General features: G+C 45.6%; 2 protein-coding genes across 7 annotated transcripts in view; both read right to left on the bottom strand.

Annotated features, from left to right (window-relative positions):
- Positions 1-2,005, bottom strand: part of ARHGEF12 (Rho guanine nucleotide exchange factor 12) — a 144,226-nt gene extending 142,221 nt beyond the window's left edge. For 2 of the 5 annotated variants that reach the window (XM_027581580.2, XM_027581582.2), the window contains exon 1: positions 1,274-2,002. In XM_027581580.2, coding sequence (XP_027437381.1) covers positions 1,274-1,305 — 32 coding nt within the window. In that variant the 5' untranslated portion in view covers positions 1,306-2,002. Of the gene's footprint in view, positions 1-1,273 lie in introns of all 5 variants that reach the window. The other 3 variants (XM_027581581.2, XM_027581583.2, XM_027581584.2) reach the window with 2 other exon arrangements.
- Positions 2,006-5,076: 3,071 nt separating this feature from the next.
- On the bottom strand, positions 5,077-12,574 carry TLCD5 (TLC domain containing 5). 2 transcript variants are annotated; one of them, XM_027581362.2, is made up of 3 exons: positions 12,380-12,574; positions 10,095-10,294; positions 5,077-8,420 (listed from the first exon to the last, which is right to left on the bottom strand). In XM_027581362.2, exons 2-3 carry the CDS (start codon positions 10,291-10,293, stop codon positions 7,882-7,884), a joined length of 738 nt encoding a protein of 245 aa, XP_027437163.1. In that variant the 5' UTR covers position 10,294; positions 12,380-12,574; the 3' UTR covers positions 5,077-7,881. The 2 variants fall into 2 exon arrangements, with proteins under 2 accessions (XP_027437163.1, XP_027437164.1); XM_027581363.2 differs by lacking the exon at positions 12,380-12,574 and adding an exon at positions 11,629-11,844.
- Between the last annotated feature and the right edge of the window lie 5,545 nt (positions 12,575-18,119).

Genomic DNA, 18,119 nt, shown 5'->3' with positions numbered 1-18,119 from the left:
GTACAATCTGAAAAGTTGAAAACTAAAATGCATTTAAAAAAATACACAAAGAATATAGTTTAAATATTTAATGGAATCTTTTAGGTGAACATTCACGTGACACTGGAAAGCATCAACAGGAAGAGGAAGTTCTGTTTCTGGAGTAGCTGTTATGGTATGATAATGGAATTTGGCCCTTTTAAAATCAACAAATGAGCCTGACGATTGGGTGAAACTCTCCTATTAGGAAATTCAACTATTTTCTGCAGGAGCACTATTGTTGCGCTTTTCATCAAAGCGCTTTCTTTGGCCCCCTAATTCAGTTATTTGAGCCTTTTTTTTTTTTTTAAATGATGTAATGGTTTTAATACTGACTTGAAAAAAAAAAAGGACTGAAATTTGGAACCAGCATACAAGGTCATAATGAAACTGAGAAATAAAATACAGTAAAGAATTTACTGTTTAACCTAATATTCCAAAGAATAACCCATAAGAGTAAAGAAGCTCCATTTAAACCACATAGTCTAGCTCAATTCACCAACCACCAGGCAACATAGATAGTAGTAGAAAGGACTCACTCAGAACTCAACGAATCCACCTGCCATGTTTGTACTACCTAATTCGCTTAGGGTTTGTATCCCTTACATGCAAAAGCTTCTGGAAGATGAAATACTAAAAATGCAGCAATTAAAATCAAGCCCCATGACTCCCCCACCCCCACCCGCCTTTTTAGCTCCAGCAAGTGCCTGTGATTTACTAGTAATTTCAACATTCTGGAAAATTATTAGACAATAAACACTACGCAGCTCAATATTCAAAGAAGACCAAGTTCAAAAATCATCATGCAGTAGTCTCAGAAAGAAGTTCACAAACAGCAATTCCTAAAATCTAACAGTGTCTAGAGAACTACAGGGCAGGAGGAAAACCAATGATGCACCAATACCCCAGCCGACTTCGGGCACTGACCTTCACCCAAAATGACCTTCCTCTGGTTCCAAGATAAGTTCAGAATCCCAATGCACGCTACAGACAGAAAAACCACAATCATGGCTTTACCTACCCCTTCGCTGAGAATCTGGAGAAAAGTTTCTCTCCGGAGAAAAAGCTACATTTCCAAATTCAATCAACTGGGTAACTTGGCAGCAACCCCAGTCTAATTGCAGAGCTCCTGAACAACCCTCTCTCCTATGCCTGTCAACTTCACTGGTCAAAGGCAATCGGCAATCACTGACTCTCTGCTAGGTCAGGCCAAATCCAGGGAAGAAGCTAAGCGCAGGGGGAGCTTCATACCAACCTGTCGGTGATAGTAGACTGTGTGCCACTCATTGGGGCCCTTGGCGAGAGGTCCTCCTTTTATCCAACTTGCATTTTACAGTAACACCTCCACCCCACCCCCAGTGCTCTGGGATCAGGCCCGACTCCGTAAGGGACACAAAAGTCCAACTCAAAACTCCATTCAGTCATCTAGAACGTCCGACTGGAAGGGTCAAGGAAAGGGGATGTAGGTCGGAGCAAAACAGGTTATCTCCCAAAATAAACCGAGGAAGTCCGCCAGAAAGCGAGTTCGAGAGCTACAGCTCAATCCTCGGGAAGGCACAAGGAGAAAACTTCGTCACGGAGGGAAGTCGGCGAGCCGTAGGGGAAGGGGCCCGGGAATCCCTCCGGGGCTGGGGCGGGATCAGCGCGGGGCTGGGTGTCGGCTCCTCCTCCGGAGAGTCGGGGGCCTGCGAGCCCCCGCCGCCGCGGGGCCGGCCGCTCAGCTCTCCGCTCTCTATCTGGGGCTGCCGGCCGCTCGTGGCCGCAGCCTCGGCCGCGTCTCGGGCCGTCCCGCGCCAGGCTCGCGCGGCTCCATGTCCCCGGGTCGGGGGACCCCTCTTGTCTTCCTCGCCGCCCCCACCAGGCTCCGGGCGCTGGGACGACCGCGGGCGCCGGGGGAGGAGGTCCCGCAGCCAGAGGTGACAGGAACCTGGTCTCTCAGTGCCGCGGGTTGCTCCCCATCCCTGCGAGGCCCGGACTCTTCCGCAGTCCGCACGGGCGGCGGCGGCTCCTCCCCGACGCGCCGGTAGGCGGCCGTTCCCGCGAGGGGCGGGAGGTTCCCGTCCGGCCCGGCCTCGAAACACCGGCCCCGGAGGCCGGCGGCGGCGGCGGCGGCAGCGCGGCGGCGGCGACCACTCGGAGCGCGGGGGCCGGCTCGCCGGGTCCTGGGGCCCTCGCGGGAGCGCGCGCGGCGGGCGGAGGAGGCCACCAGCGGTAGGGGCCGCGCGACGATCGCAGGCGCGCGCACGGGTTCCGGTTCCGGTTCTGTCTTCCCGGCCCCGGCCGCGTCCAGCGCGAGCTCGCTCTTCCCCTCCCCCGCCGACTTTTTTTGGCCTCCTCCCCTCTGACTTCGGGAAGCCGCCTCACCCGGGATCCCTCCGCGGCGCGCGGGGCCGCCCCGCCGCCCTCGCCGCCCTCGCCGCCCGGCCGCCTGGCCCCCCGCGCCTCCCCGCGCGCCACGGCCGCGCGGACGCCTCCGCCGGAGTCCTGTTTGGGGGAGCGAAAAAGTAGTTCTGCGGGGCGGAGGGAGGTGGGAACCGGCCCGCTCCGGGAGTCCCACCCACCCACCCACCAACCCAGCGTTGCCCTCGAGGGCCCCGCGAGCTCCGGAGAGCTGTACTTTGGAGCCTGGCTTGTACCAACTCGGCTGTCCCCGGAGACCGCCGAAGAGCACTCCCCCGGTCCCGAGGCGTCCGGGATGAGAGGCTCTTTGGGAATTACCCGCCCCCTTGCCCTGGAAACGTTTATTCCTTACTGGAATGTACTTGCTCCTATTTTCTGATAATACATAAAGACCAATTGTGACTGATGGAAGCGAAGAACTCAGGTCCAGGTGCAGGGACACCGTCCCTCTCTAATGCAGCAAACCCCAGCAAAGAGAGGGTTTGGCCTTGGACGCTCACCTGGGGCACCTGCTGGCCTCATCCCAGGGCGGGGGCCGCCGCGCACACATCCTGGTTGCCAGGGGAAAGTTAGAGGACGGAGGTGTGTAGAGCTGGGGGGAAAGAGAGTTTGGGAATTGGAGCCAGGATTTCTTGGTATAATATTGCTTTGAGGCTGCTTCTGCCTTGGCAAAATGAAATGTATGATTTGCCAAATGGAGAAAGCATGGTGCTTTCCACAGCGACTTCACAAGCTTGCTGTGGAGAGAAATGGGAGCAGCAAATAAAGTATTTATCCAGTAGAAAGCATTGCAGTTCTCTCTGAAGAGTTCCCATATTTTTTTTTCCTACCGGGTACATTTAGATATCCATCTAGTTTTATGGTTGCATAATTCCATAGTGTAGCAATTTAAGTAACACAATATAGTTCAGTTCTGCCTGCCAATGTCTAAAGTGGCTGTCCCTTTACCTGTTTTCAGACTTAATGGATTTAAACCTGTATTCGTGGGTGAGGGTCCTCAGCCTTTTTGTGGAAATCAAGTGGTCAAGCAAATTTAACAAACAGTGGATGTGGAGAGGGGAAACAATTACCTCTTAACAATGCTGTTTCTAAAAGTCAACCTGCAACAGTTCATGAAAAGATCATTATCCCTGAATAGATGCATGAGCTAAGGCTGACGTTAGAACGGGGTAAAAAAAGGAAAAGATAAACAGAGGCCAAAGATGACTCTTTATTGCCTTTTTTTTTTTTTTTTAAGTTCAGGGCACAGCCAGCTAATTTTGTAATGTTTATTTTGGGAAAGAATAGCAGCTGATTAACGTTCCAAGCCACTTTCCTAATGATCAGACCAGGATACATCGCCACCTGCTGGTGTACCCTGGCATAATTCTACCCTGAGAACTCTTGATATTGCCTATTTTTCATACTAACAGGAAAGAGCTCCGTCCCCCTATATAAAATGACCGAAGTGCAAACTTTGTCCCCAAACATATGTCTTCCTTAAACATACTAAATATCTTTTTGCCAGATTCTAATAACTTACAGGGTAGGTATGAAATTAATTGGACCCAATGACTCATCAAATCATGCCTTTTTTTAAATGAGTTCTCCTCTTCCCTTCAAGAATGCCTCACTACTTGAGCTTCAGGAATAAAACAAACTGGGAAAGTTTCCGAATTCACCTTCTCTTCCTTGCATACAAAAACCTCTTGGCAGGCTGCTTTCAAGATCTTTCCAAACTTAAACAGACCCAAAGTTCTAGCTGTGAGCAAAGAAGGCATTTGCTGTGGGAAAACTTCAGAAGATGGTAAGCAAAGGATTTAATTAAGCCAGTGGTTATTCATTCCAGAACTGTTTTTTTCAATGATGAAAATCTCTATGTTCACCCACAAAGCTCTAATGGTAAAAACATCCCTGAAAGCCTCTTTAGAGCTGTTGGTAGCTCTGGACTGTTCTAAAGGCTCTTTCTACAGAATGCCTTCAGAAGAGTCACACCAGTCTAGGTAGAACACAATGCCCATGGTCATTAGTCCCTTACCTAAAAAAATTACACTGGTGACACAATCCATGGCACATGCTCTTTGAGGCTCCCCCCTCCTGGGGAGAGGGGCAAGGTGGTTATTCTAAACCGCATCCTCATCCGTTCTTTCAACGTTTATTGAGCACCTACTATGTGTCTAACACTGTTCTAGGCATTCTAAACAGTTCTGAAGAGACCTGAGGGCCCTTGTCCTCAGGGAGCCCATACAACATCATCATTTTCAAGGCAATGCCCAGGGGTGCCTGTCAGTCGGTTGAGAGTTCAGCTGTTGGTTTTGGGCTCAGGTCATGATCTCAGGGTTGTGGGACTGAGTCCCATGTTGTTGGGCTCTGTGCTCAGCAGGGTATCTGCTTGAGATTCTCTCTCTCTCTCTCTGCCGCTACCCCGCCCAATATAATAAGTAAATAAAAATTCAAGGCAATTGCCCAAACAGGTGGCAAAATAAATTTAGTTCTTCCTCTCTCTTTGGCAATCTTTTTGCAGATTGTTGCCCCCAAAAGTAAAGTTATTAGGAATGGTTGATGGTAAGAGCAGATGTATTTCACAGATAAGTATAAATATGGGTCAACATTTCTATAAGCCAAAAGACTTTTTTTTTTACTTCTTAGCAAAACCACAATAAAGATATAAAGGCAGACTCTGGGTTGATAAAAAGTTGTTTATTTTTATAAAATCTAGTACAAATCTCATTGAAGTATAAATCTTGAGCAGTGTTAGGAATTATTACATAGTAATCCAAAGGCAAATGAATAAAATGCTTCATTTTGTCTGACCATACCACATGTTAATTAGCCCTTCGTTTACCTGTGATGTAGAAACACAGCATCTTAACTGCTGACTCACCTGCATGTCCCATTTTTCTCTCAGGGAGGTTCCTTCATAGTTATTAGTTAAAACATCAAGAAAAGCTGAAATGAACAATTTTTCTTCTCTTATTATTTAGGTCATTCAAAATCCAAAAGAAACCTATGTACATTCCCGTGAGAGTACCCCTAAAACAGCAAGGTCTGCAATCCCTTCACTTCTGAGGAGTAAAAAGGAAAAAAAAAAAATTGGTACCAGATTAAGCCTATTCATTTGTCTGGTATGGAACAGGTTGCACTGTGCCAAAATTCAAGAGCCAGCTTTTTCTTTTTTTAAGCTCCTGCGCCAAGCCACTCTTTTTTATTAGGCTTTTGCTAAAATCAGCATTCCCCAGCATCCAACTTTGACCACAGTTTTGTTGGAAAGAAGCTCACCAGCATTCTGGGGATCCCGATCACAGAAGAAAAGAGACGGAGACGCTACTGTCAGATTATTTCCATGTGCAGCAAAACTCGTTAACCCGATGACAGTCATTTTAAAAGACCCACTATTAACATGCCTTGAAAGCTGCTTTTGCCAGAGCAACAATGACTTCATGCGGTTCCAACGCTCCATCATGCCTGGCCAGTGACATCCATTTTCAAGACCACTCATTAGGTTAGTATTACCAGTGACCACAGAATGGGTGGAGACTTCCTATCAACCTAGGCTTAGCCTTCAGTGGCCCCACACATTTGCTCACTAACTGAGCAGATCAATCCCCAGTGGTCTAAATAACATAATACATAATCAAATAAATAAATAAACAGCAAATAAATAAATAAATAATAATTTTCTCCATAAAAGTCCTACATTAAAGACACCCCTTAATAAAATGCCACAGTGTCGCTGTGAAATACACAACGGGGTATTTCATTCATTCACCACAGGTTTTAAACCGAGACAAAGAATACACAAGTGACCTGCCCAATTGATCTGGCAAGTGAGCAGCCAAATTAGTTAAAAGAACCCAGGAAGTCTTGATTCCTAACCTTTCGTTCTAAGCTTACATTCTCGCTTTCCCTGGGTGAGATTAGAGACTATTGCACTAAGAAATATTTTGTTCCCTTCCAAGACTGCCCTTGTCATAATTCTTTATCCATAGAGAGGGGCATCTTTGTCAGAGAAAAGAAAAGGTAGTTAAGAGGGCTAAAGGGAATGTATATGAAATTAAAAAAAAAAAATTAGCCTCATCACCCTGCGGCCAGTACACTTGTCTTTGGTTCTGGTTTGCAGTATGTATAGCAGAGCTGAAACTTGAACTGCCATCTCAAGCACGGTGGAATCCACATGGTAAATCCCTATGGAATTCACTCACAGCCTCTCATGCTTGGGAGATTAATGCACAAAAGCCCTGAGAACTGGCATAGTTTTCCTGGTAGGGCAGAACCCGTACAACAGGACTTGGTAAATCTGCCCACACCTCATTCATCTCTCACCCAAAGCCCTAGCTCTCTGGTTTTTGTGCAGAAAAGAGTTAACAGGGCAGGCCTGAACTCCTGTCCTTGGAAAGGCCAACTTGCAAGGTTGGCCCTTAGCTGGCATCTGGGAACTTAGATTTCGGGAGCGCTCCTTCCACTAAGTGCTGAGAATGGCTCACCATGCCTCAACTGTTTGTGCAGACAATATGGTTCATGCTGAACACCTACTTTCCTGCTGGGAGTCAGGAATTTTGCTCCATGCCAGGCAATGGCTGCCTACATGACCAGCCCCCAATGAAAAACTTGGGCACTGAGCAGTTAATGAGCTTCCTCATTGGCCATTTTACACATATGGCCACAAATTGTTAGAGCAAGGAAGCACATCCTGGGTGATCTCACTGGGAGAGGACTCTGGAAGCTTGGGCCTGGTTTCCCTTCGACTCTGCCCCTGGCACCTTTTCCCTTTGCAGCCCTGTTTGGACCCCTTCACTGTTAACTGATCACAGCTAGGAGTTTGACTACATTCTGAGTCATGTGAATCCCCCAAGCAAAGCACCAAAACTGGGGAGCGGGGGGGGGGGGTGTCTTGGTGAGCCTCAACAGTTGGTATAGGGAGGCCTCAAGAAGTGACCCATTACCGAGGCCAGTTTCACCCCAACCTCCTCTCAGCTCTTTCCCCTTGTGTGAGCACATCCGGTTCCCTGATCCGATGCTCAGAATGTCAGACGTTCATCGTCCTGAAAGTCCCTCCCTTTACAGTAAATGGGGTGACTTTATTTAAATTGCTACATGGAAAGCGGGAATAAGGGTTTGTTCAAGGAGTCAATTCTCGAAGGGATTCTAATTCCTTCCTGAGCTGTCTAGCCATCAGGCATCCCAGGGACAAGAGAACCCAGGGACACCAGGAACTAACAGGAACGCAGCATTGCTCACCTCACGGCGCTGACGTACTCACAACTACCACCGAGTAGTCTCGCTTTTCTACAACCGCGCCATGGTAGACATTAGTGTTTTAATACTGGTACGGGCTCCACTCGAAGACTGACCAAACTGACCGATAAGGTGTAGCCCTTTTGTGAAACCTCAGTTCGTTGTAAGCCTGATTCTGTAATAGCCATTATCTCCAACCTGGGTCCCGTGGCTGACGGAACCCAATCCACCGTCTGGAGAAAGCCTTGGCTAGTGTGTTTTGAGATGGCCGTTGTGCTTCTGCTGCCGCTCCTCACTCAACCTGCTCCTCCAGGCATGGTACTTCTTGATGCTCTTCCTCCACGCGAAGCGCCAGATGCTAAACATGAAACACCAAGACACAGCGTACATCGCTACTCCCCCAACCTTCACAAACCACTTGGGCTTGGGGGAGACAATTTCACAGAAAAGGAGGCGAGCTCCTACACCAATCCTCACTCCAGTAAACAGGGCCACAAAGAGGAAGTCCACCACATCTCCAGTGAAACTGTGGTAGTGGCCTGTTTCACGGAGAAACCAGCGCATCTGTAGCAAGGGGTTGGTGATCTCGCTTCCAAAGAGGACCGCGTTGACCTCTGTGCCTGACTCCCCGAGCACCAGGGCCATGATGATGCCCAGGATACTCAGTGTGTGGTGAGCCAGCATCAGGGGCCCCTCAGACTGGAAGTAGATGCACCAGCCCAAGTCAAAGATGAAGTAGCCCAAGGTGAGACAGAGAACGTGCACTTGGAGAGGAGTATTGGGTGAGCCTGAAATAAACCAAGACAGAAGCAAACTGAGTGGCTGGGAATTGAGCTACCCTGCACCGGGACACTGGGGTCCAGTGTTTCCCAAGCTTTCTGGAACCACTGAGAGCAAAGACAAAGGCAGGCACATTCATCTGAGTGACGACCAAGAAAGACTAAAATCTATAACCTTGGTCTTTATCAAACCCAATAATGTCACAGGCCTGGGAAATTCTGTTCTGATGAATCAGATCTCAATGAATGATCTGAGCACCAGCCCATGATCTCAGTGTCCTCTCTATGGAGCAGCATAAAATTGAGCTACTTTGTCCTTTCAATTAAAATCCTACAGCTCTTTCTTTCTCTTTTTTATTTTTTTAAATTTTATTTATTTATTTATTTGACCAGTTTTAAAGGTCTGTTTCCAAGCTCTTTTAGTTATTCTGCCCTGGATGTCGGATTAATTTCTTAGCTTAATGGGTTAGATTGTCTGGACACTGGTGGCCCTACCCTTCTTGAAAATGGACCTTGGAATACACTAACCCCAGAAGTTAGTGTATTCGCAGCCCAAGAAAATCAAGTGCGAGGACATGACATGTTCAAATCTATTTAAAACCTTCATATAAGACATACAGCTTAATAGCTGCTTTCATATCAGTTGGAATAGTTTTGGGAAAACCTCAGAAGCTAAATATAGGAATTTAAGGAAATTAAAAAAAAAAAAAAACACTAAGGAATTAAAAAAAAAAAAATCGTATCCTAGGGGACTTCTGGCCTGAACTGTTACCACCCAAATTCTTATGTCAAAGCCCTAACCCCCAATTCCTCAGAATGTACTGTATTTGGAGAGAAGGCCTTTAAAGAGGTAATTCAGATAAAATGAAGTTGTTAGGATGGGCCCTTATCCAATACGGCTGGTGTCCTTATAAAAGAAGGAGATCAGGACACAGACACACACAAAGGGGAGACCATGTGAGGACATGGCAAGAAGGAAGCCACCCGCAAGCAAAACAGAACAGCCTTAGAAGAAACCAAACCAGCCAACAACTTGATCTTGGACTTCTAGCCTGAAGAACTGTGAAGACATAAGTTTCTGTTGTTCATGCTTCCCGGTCTGTGGCATTGTGTTACGGCAGCTCCAGCAAAACTAATTCAAGGGGATACAACCTTTTTTATTCTGAGGAGGTAACACTTGTACATCTAGCGGTTTAAAAAAATCAATGTAAGTGCTGCAAATAATGCGACATCAGTTAAATAAATCATAGTATATGCATACAACACAATATTACATCACAATTAAGAAGGATAAAAGAAATCTAGTACATAGATGTCCTCTGAATATACAATCAAGTGAAAATTGCAGGTTATCAAAAAGTATGTGTAATACAGGCCATCTGTGTCTGTTTGGAGGGGTTGGTAGAAGATGTTGATATTGGCTTTATGTTTTGAATATTTCGGTGGATTACAGTGTAACAAGCATTTAAAACTTGTTTTAAAAGTAGAGAGTTATGAAAAGCAGAAGTAGGGACATATACAGTATAAGAGTTAAAAATGAAGATTCCCAATACAAATTATAATGGTAATTATTCTTCAGTATTCTCCAATATTGCACAAATTCTGTGAAAACGTCCCATCCTTCCAAGACTACCCCCCAATTATGATCCCCTTAGGGAAAATCCCCTAATGTCTCCCACCTACCTGGATGGGTAAAAGGCCAGGGGCCATCAATGAAGCCAATATAAGCTGACAGGCCTATAGAGAGGATTCCATGGGTGAATGTAACCAGCCGGCAGCTCCACTCGTAGCTTCGGTGCTTATTCAGGTGGCAGAAAGAAATGTAGAGTGAGAGCCAGCCCCCCAGGCTGCACAGCACCTGCGGACACAGAGCTGATGCCATCCTATGATGAAAAGACCAAAACCAGAAAAACAAAGGATACACCCTAAGAAAACAGCATTGGGTCAATTTGCATATAATCTTCATTTCTACTCTAGGATAGTACAAAAATACCGCCTTCACTGTAACACTTCTTCCTTATCGACACAGCCAAGAATCTTCCATTAAAGCGTGGCTGTAATTCTGATTCCATGTTCCTTAGAGAGAACTGATAAAAGTTCTAAACCGAAAACCAGGAACTGCATTCTGAGTTGGTAGACTGCCTGATATAACGTGTTGTTACGATGAGTAAATGTCAACAATAACCTGCCAGTGGTGACTGACCTTGGACGATGAACATGAGTAATACAATACATGTATCAAATAATGTGTTCACACTTCAAAAATCCCAATAAAAAGCTCTCTTGAAAAAACAGTACCACCACCTGTGGTTTCTACAAGAGGTCATATGACACATAGCAGTTTTGTGTGGTTTGAGGCTGATACTAAACTCAACTGAAGTTTGGATTTGGGTCACAGGTTTATCAATTAAAATCGAAACTTGAGGTAAACCTGAATAGGGAACTAAAAGGAGTCTAGGTATTTCGGAAGGGAAAAAAAAATTCTAGCTCTGTTCAGTTCTGAAATCCAACTCAAAGACTGACCAAGGGGGAAGCAGATGGTGTAAGTGGGAAATTTTTGTTGAGATATAAAAAAATATCCTTAAGGCAGTTATTCAGTTAAACATCAAAGTCAGAAAGCTACGCTTTGAAATTTTTACTGATGACAAGTATATCAAGCCAAGAATGACTGTAACTGGATCAATTTGGCCATACAGGACTAAAATCTTAAAGTAACCAAGATGTTGTTATTAATGCTCGTTAGCTCCTCTATTGAAAGTACAAATAAAAAAGTCAAAAACATTGCAGATATCTGTCTCATCTCAGCAGGAATTTTCTGCATGGCTACACTTACTGCTTAACCCTATTCAGACAAGTGAAGTACTATCCATGGACCAACACAAAGCACTCCCGAGAATGCTATCCAGAGAGAGCTTGATGAAGGTCAAGTTCTGTAAAGCGTTCATCTGTAATCAGGTTTCTATTCAAGAAAACAGTAGGTGTCAATCACAGTCTTGAGTTCCAATTCTGTCTGTGCCCCTAACTAGGCATCAAAGCGTGGGCGAAATCACTTTCACCTCTTGAGCCTCCGTTAAAAAAAAAAAAAATAAAGCGGGGGAAAGAGAAGAAAAGAGGATTGAAAACTCTAAGCTGGCCCAGTTCTGACAAGGAGTTCTGAGATAAATTTTGTAAAACATCTAGGCCAATTTTCAGAGCAAGGGCCAGAAATACAAAGTACCCGGAGTGCAAAGAACCGTCCTCGCTTCTTTCCTTCTAAATGCCCGGGTCACCGGCCAGTAATACGGATCAGCTCATTTGGATCTGCTGATTAGTATTTTTAGAGTCCTCTTCTCTGAATCCTAATTCCCTGGCAGAACAGAGGAAACAGTGGTCTATTTACAAACACTTAAAAGAATAGACATTTGTAAGGGGCAGATACAAGTCTGTGACCTTGCGAAAGTCACTCCCTCTCTGGATTTCGGTTTTGTTTTGTTTGTTTTAACTCTTGGGTAAAAGAACGGAAGGGTACTGGGGTGGCCGATCCAGCTCAGAATTCCAAAGCTCTAGCCCTCGCTCCTCGCGTTCCAGGGCCAGATTCGGGAGGAGGAGCGCTGGGCGGGCCCACCTGGCTGGCGACCGCGGAGCAGGCGTGGCTGGGGCGAGCGGCAACCCGGGCGCCCCGCAGGGACGGCGAGCGCCTCTCCCTCCGACGCGCCCACGGACCGCGGGCCACGCCCGGCTCGCGAGCACCTGCGCCGCGCCGCCGTGCAGACCTCCGGCCGCCCGCCCGAGCCCGGCGTGGCAAGGCCTCCCGCGCCCCCAGGCAGGAGGAGAACACCGCCCCCCCCCCGCCCCCAGCCCCCTCCTCGGCGGCCAGGCGGGGCCATCTGCCCGCCTCCTTCCCCGCGAGTGCGCCGGGCGGACCGGCCCGCCCTGGTCCCCAGCCCAGCCCGGCGGCCGCAGTCCGGCCGTTCGCGCCGCGCTGTTACCTGGCCGAGCGCCCCGGGAAGCCTCGGGCGCCTTGGCCCCAGAGCTCAGAGCGAGGATCCCCGGAGCAGGAAGCGGCGGAGAGAAGGAGAGAGAACGATGCTCTGACGGCGGCGGAAGAGGAGCCCGGGGTCTGGGGGCACCTTGTGGCTGGGAGGACGGAGCGCAGAACGCGAGCTGGACGCCGGAACCGGAGGGTTGCTCCTCCAGCGCTCCGGGCTGGGGGGTGGGGGGTGGGGGGAGAGATAACGGGGTGTGACCTAGTGGTCACGTGAGACCCGCAGGCTGCTGCCCTTGTTTGCGTGTTTGTTGTTTGTTTGTTTGAATGATTACCCATCCCGCCCCCCGTCCCCCCCAGGTTGGGACAGCCCATCCAGTAACTGAGGACTCGCACCCCTACTAGGCACTGTGGGAGATACAAGATCTCATCGCTGCTCTCACGCTTGAGTCTCACTTGTGAAACAAGCACACAAATCACTAATTTGCCAGGAAAGTGCTTAGGCTTGGGAATTAGTAGTCCTTTTCGTGACAGCCCTGCCACCAACTTGGCGGTAGACTATAAGGCTTAAAAGTAAACCCGGCTTGGTTACTGACTCTGTGTCTTTGGGCAAGTTACTTAACCTCTCTGTGCCTCCATTTTTCTCAAACACAGAACGGGGATAGTAATAATAGGCTTCTTATAAGGCCATTGTGAGAATTTTACACGCTTTACCTATGTAAACTGCTTAGAACAATGGCGGGCCCCAGGAAGTCACTATATAAATGTTAATTATTGTGGTCGGTGACACTCCCGGTAAATCCCTTCTCCTCTTCGAGATCTATTAATACCAAGGAAAGTCAGTTGGAAGAGATGAGCAAACAAGTATGGAGGCTCAAATGGGGTAAAGAGGGTATGTGGATTTGTTTATTAGGATGGGCAACAATGGGACGCTGAGGGGCCCAGACAGTCATAAAAAGACTTAAAAGTCGTTAAGCAGAGGTGTGAGCATTTACACCATGGCTGGGGTATAGTTAATAATCTAGTTTTGACATTTATCTTGCCAGTCTCTCATGAGTAAGGATCAAACTGTTTTCATCTTTGTTTGTCTAGTACCTGGTGGGAGGCAGATGTGCTAGATGTTCACTGGTTGGAGGAATGGGAAATGAGCCTGGAAAAGTGTCTTGGAAGCATAGTGGGGGTCCTAAACCTTGTTAATCTTCTATACCATTTAGGAAGTGTCTTCCAAATACCCTTGTAGGCTGTATCTTGAAAAGTATGATTTAGTAGGCTTGGTGTGGGGCCTAGGAACATGTATCTTAAAACTTAACCCACAGGTCATTCAGATATTAGTCATGTTTCAGAACCACTGCTGGGCGCCTGGGTGGCTCAGTTGGTTAAGCGACTGCCTTTTGGCTCAGGTCATGATCCTGGAGTCCCGGGATCGAGTCCCACATCGGGCTTCCTGCTCAGCAGGGAGTCTGCTTCTCCCTCTGACCCTCTTCCCTCTCGTGCTTTCTCTCTCTCATTCTCTCTCAAATAAATAAATAAAATCTTAAAAAAAAAAAAAAAGAACCACTGCTGTCAGAGGACATTAAGTGACCCCGTTGCCAGCCTGAAATGCTAGACTGAGGCATCTTATTATGTGGGTAACAGGAAGCCTATGATGTTATTGGGCAAGGGGATAATGTTACCATGTTCTCCAAGCCCTTGCTACTCAAAGTGTGGTCCATAGCCCAGCAAAATCCACAGCTCCCGGAGTTTGGTAGAAACACAGAATCTCAGAATTCCAATGTGTAAGAGAAGTTGAGAATCACTGCTATGCACCCAACTGAAGTCATTATAAGATGAATGGAGAAGACAGCCTGCTTCAAGTGGGTTGGAACAGACCAGATAAGAGGTAATGAGAGCCTGAAGAAAGAGAACAGGGAAGGATCCATTTCACTAAATGGATACTATGCAAATCTCAACTTTCCCCATTTGCTTATAATTGTTGTAGTATTTTTTTTCTTCTTCTAGTATCTCAATTTGGAACTACTTTCTTGCTGCCACCATTTTCCAGGGAAGAACAGAGTACTAAAAGGCTTCAGGGGTCTAAAGACTGGGCGAATAAGGGAAAGAGCCAGTTCTTCTATTAGAGCCTTTATTGGGCCTTTATCCTAGGGTGATTAATAGTCCAGGTTCAAGCTTCATTACCTTGTATTAAATTTACTAATTTACATATGTTTGGCCACAACCCTTGTTCTACCAAATCAGATACTAGTCAACAGTGGCATCCCCCCAAGAAGTAAGGGAGAGCAGGGGACAGGAAGCTCTCCACCAATTTATTAGAATAATGACAATAATTGTGATCATAATCACAATAATAACAGACAACACTTATTGTACCAGGCTTTGTTCCAAGCACTTTATCTATATTATTAACATTTAATTCTCACAGGTCTATGAAATGGGTCCTATTGTTATCCCCATATTATAGGTGAGAAACTAAGGCACAGAGCAGTCAAGGAACTTGCTCAAGGTGACATGATTAGTAGGAGGCAGATTTGAGTATGAACCCAAGCAGTATGGCTCTGGAGGTCATGCTCTCAACCACCAAGATACGCTGCCTGAACTTGACTAGAATCCCCTACAGATGTGTACTCTATTATTAGGTATTCACAGCTCCTAGCCTCAGTGAAGGGCACTAGAAGTTGTTCAGAGGTAAAAAAGGAATTTAATTTTCAAAAATCTTAATTGCCTATTATGTAGTAGGGACAGTGGTTTTTTGTTGTTGTTGTTGTTAAGATTTTATTTATTAATTAGCACAAGCAGGTGAAAGGACAAAGGAAGAGGGAGAAGCAAATTCCCAGCTGAGCAGGGAGCCTGACATGGAGCTCGATCCAGGACCCTGAGATCATGACCTGAGCCTAAGGCAGACACTTAACTGACTGAGCCACCCAGGCGCTCCAGTATTAGGCACAGTGTTAATCATGGGGATATAGAGAAAAAGAGCCTCCACTGTAAAGAGCTTCCCACAGTCTAAAAGGAGAAGCAGAAGAATCAGCAAATGCAGTACATAAGATACAGCAGGTGCATGCGGAGTTCACAGGGAGGAGGGGCACTGAGCCTAAAACCTGGGGGCTCAGGCAGAATTCCTAACTTGAGTCCTGGAACTAAGTTCATTCTCTGAGTTTCACCAAAAGTCCTTAGTACTAGGAGCCCACAGCTGGGCCCACCAGTCTTGAGTCAACTAAAAATTGAAGTATGAAAATTTGAAAAGTAGCAGGAGCAATTCTTCTCTTTCTGCCTGGGCAATGACTGGTTTTTGCCCATAGATTCTCTTGTGCCTAGTTAGCTCCTGAAGAAGCTAACCAAGCTTTGGTTATACTTCACTGGAATTTTATAGAATCATGCATACATGAAAAGTGAACCAGTGCCCACTTCCAGGTTTGACTCTGTTAAACAGTTGTCCAAGACAAGGGATAATGGAAGCTACTGGAGGCTGAGCAGTGAGGCTACAATTCTGCATTTCTTTCATAAAAACTGTGGTCAAATAGCCCAGAAATTGACCCTGATACAGAGTCAACTGATCTTTGACAAAGAAGCTAAAGCAATACAATGAAGAAAAGATGGTGTCTTCAACACATGCTGCTGGAACAACCAAACATCCACATGCAAAAAAAAAAAAAAAAAAAAAAAATGCATCCAGACCCAGACCTCATACCCTTCACAAAAATGAACTCAAAATGGATCATAGACCTAAATGTAAAATGCAAAACTATAACATTTCAGGAAGAGAACACCTAGAGGGAGAAAACCTAGATGACCCTGGGTATGGTGATGCCTTTTTAGATAAAACAACAAAGATACAACCCATGACAGAAATAATGGGTAAGCTGGACTTCATTAAAATTAAAAATATCTGCTCTGCAAAAGACAAATATCAAGAGAATTAGAGGACAAGCCATGGACTGGAAGAAAACGTTTGCAAAAGACATATCTGATAAAGGACTGTTACCCAGAATAGACAGAGTAGCTCTTAACAGGCAACAATAAGAAAATAAATAACCTGATTAAAAAGTGGGCCAATGACCTGAACAGATACCACACCAAAGAAGACATATGGATGGCAAATAAGCACATAAAAAGATGCTCCACAACATATGTCATCAGGAAAATGCAAATGAAAACAACCGAGCTACTACTACACACTTATTAGAATGACCAAAATCCAGAACACTTGGCAACACCAGATGCTGGCGAGGATTTGGAGCAAGAGAAACTCTCATACACTGGTGGGCATGCAAAATGGTGCAGCCACATTCTGTTAGGGGACAGTTTGGAGGTTTCTTACAAAACAAAATAGACTCTTACCGTACGATCCAGCAATTACGCTCCTTGGTATTTACCCAAAGGAACTGAAGACTTCTGTCCACATCAAAACCCCACACACAGATGTTTATGGCAGCTTTTGTTATAATTGCCAAAACTTGGAAGCAGCCAAGATGTCCTTTGGTAGATGAATGGATAAACTATGGTGTATTCAGACAATAGAATATTATTTATTCAGTGCTAAAAGGAAATGAGCTATCAAGCCATGAAGACATGGAGGAATTTTAAATGCACATTACTAAGTGAAAGAAGCCAATCTGGAAAGGCTATGTACTATGATTTCAACTATAGGACATTCTGGAAAACGCAAAGCTATTAGAGATGGTAAAAAAAATCAATGTTCGCAGGGTGTAGGGGGGAGAGAGATGAACAGGTGGAGCACAGAGGATTAGGGCAGTGAAAATACCCTGCATATTACAATGATGAGTTATATGTCATTATATTTTTATCCAAACCTGCATCATGTGCAACACCAGAAGTGAGCTCTAAGATGAACTGTGAACTTAATGTAATTATTGTGTGTCAATGTAGGTTCTTCCTTCGTTTAAAAAAAAAAAAAGTACTTTCTGGTGAGTGATGTTGATGATGGGAGGTTATGCACATGAGGGGGCAGGGGTGTATGGGAAATCTCTGTACCTTCCTCTCAATTTTGGTGTAAATCTAAAACTGCTCTAAAAAAAATAAAGTTTTTTTAAAAAGATGAAATGAATGAAAACCAGCATGTGGTTCGTGCCCATCCAGGGATGCCCCAAAAAATAAATAAATAAATAAGAGAGAAAAGAAAAGAAAACCAGCATTGTGAACAGTGTAACTACCCATGGGTTCCTGGGTCACAGAGTTGTCCCTTTATATATTTAAATGAGTCCCAAAGCCTCCTCTTGATGTCTCTTTGCTGCATACCTAGCCCCTTCCAACTGGATCTTTTCTTGAGACAGTAACCACTACCAGTAGGCTTTCTTCTCCAGCTTCCTGACATGAAATATTTGTCTGAATATAAAGTTCATTCAAACATCAGAAATAGCTAAGTCTCAATTACTTACATATAGATTTCCCACTTGGATATTGTTTACAACAAATGTTTCATCCCAATTTCAGTTTTTCCCCATGAGCCATTACATTTTTGAAGGGTCTCCCTTTCCCACAGGTCAGTGTTTCCTTCAGGAATGGTAGCTATTTAAATTTTTATTAACCTAAGAAAAACTACCGGGAGAGCTTCCTTGTCCCTCAAGGCCCTCAGCAGAAGTCACAGTGCATTCAAAAGCCAAATATATTTGATTATTGGATTATGCTTTGCTTTACGTATCTATTGATTCCCATTGTGAATATTTAATAATTGACCTTCAGGATATCTGCAATATGAGCTTTTCAGCCTCTGCTTCCATCTCTAAAGT

This window comes from Zalophus californianus, chromosome 11 (assembly GCF_009762305.2).
Source record: "Zalophus californianus isolate mZalCal1 chromosome 11, mZalCal1.pri.v2, whole genome shotgun sequence".
NCBI lineage: Eukaryota > Metazoa > Chordata > Mammalia > Carnivora > Otariidae > Zalophus > Zalophus californianus.
The sequence above is the reverse complement of the archived record's forward strand: the minus strand, read 5'-3'. Positions and strand labels throughout refer to the sequence as shown.

Excerpts from the sequence above, each read along its gene's own strand:
- TLCD5 (XM_027581362.2), bottom strand. The coding sequence starts at position 10,293 with ATGGCATCAGCTCTGTGTCCGCAGGTGCTGTGCAGCCTGGGGGGCTGG. Across the intron at positions 8,421-10,094 it reads CTGGCCTTTTACCCATCCAG|GCTCACCCAATACTCCTCTC; the intron begins GTAGGTGGGAGA and ends GGTTTATTTCAG.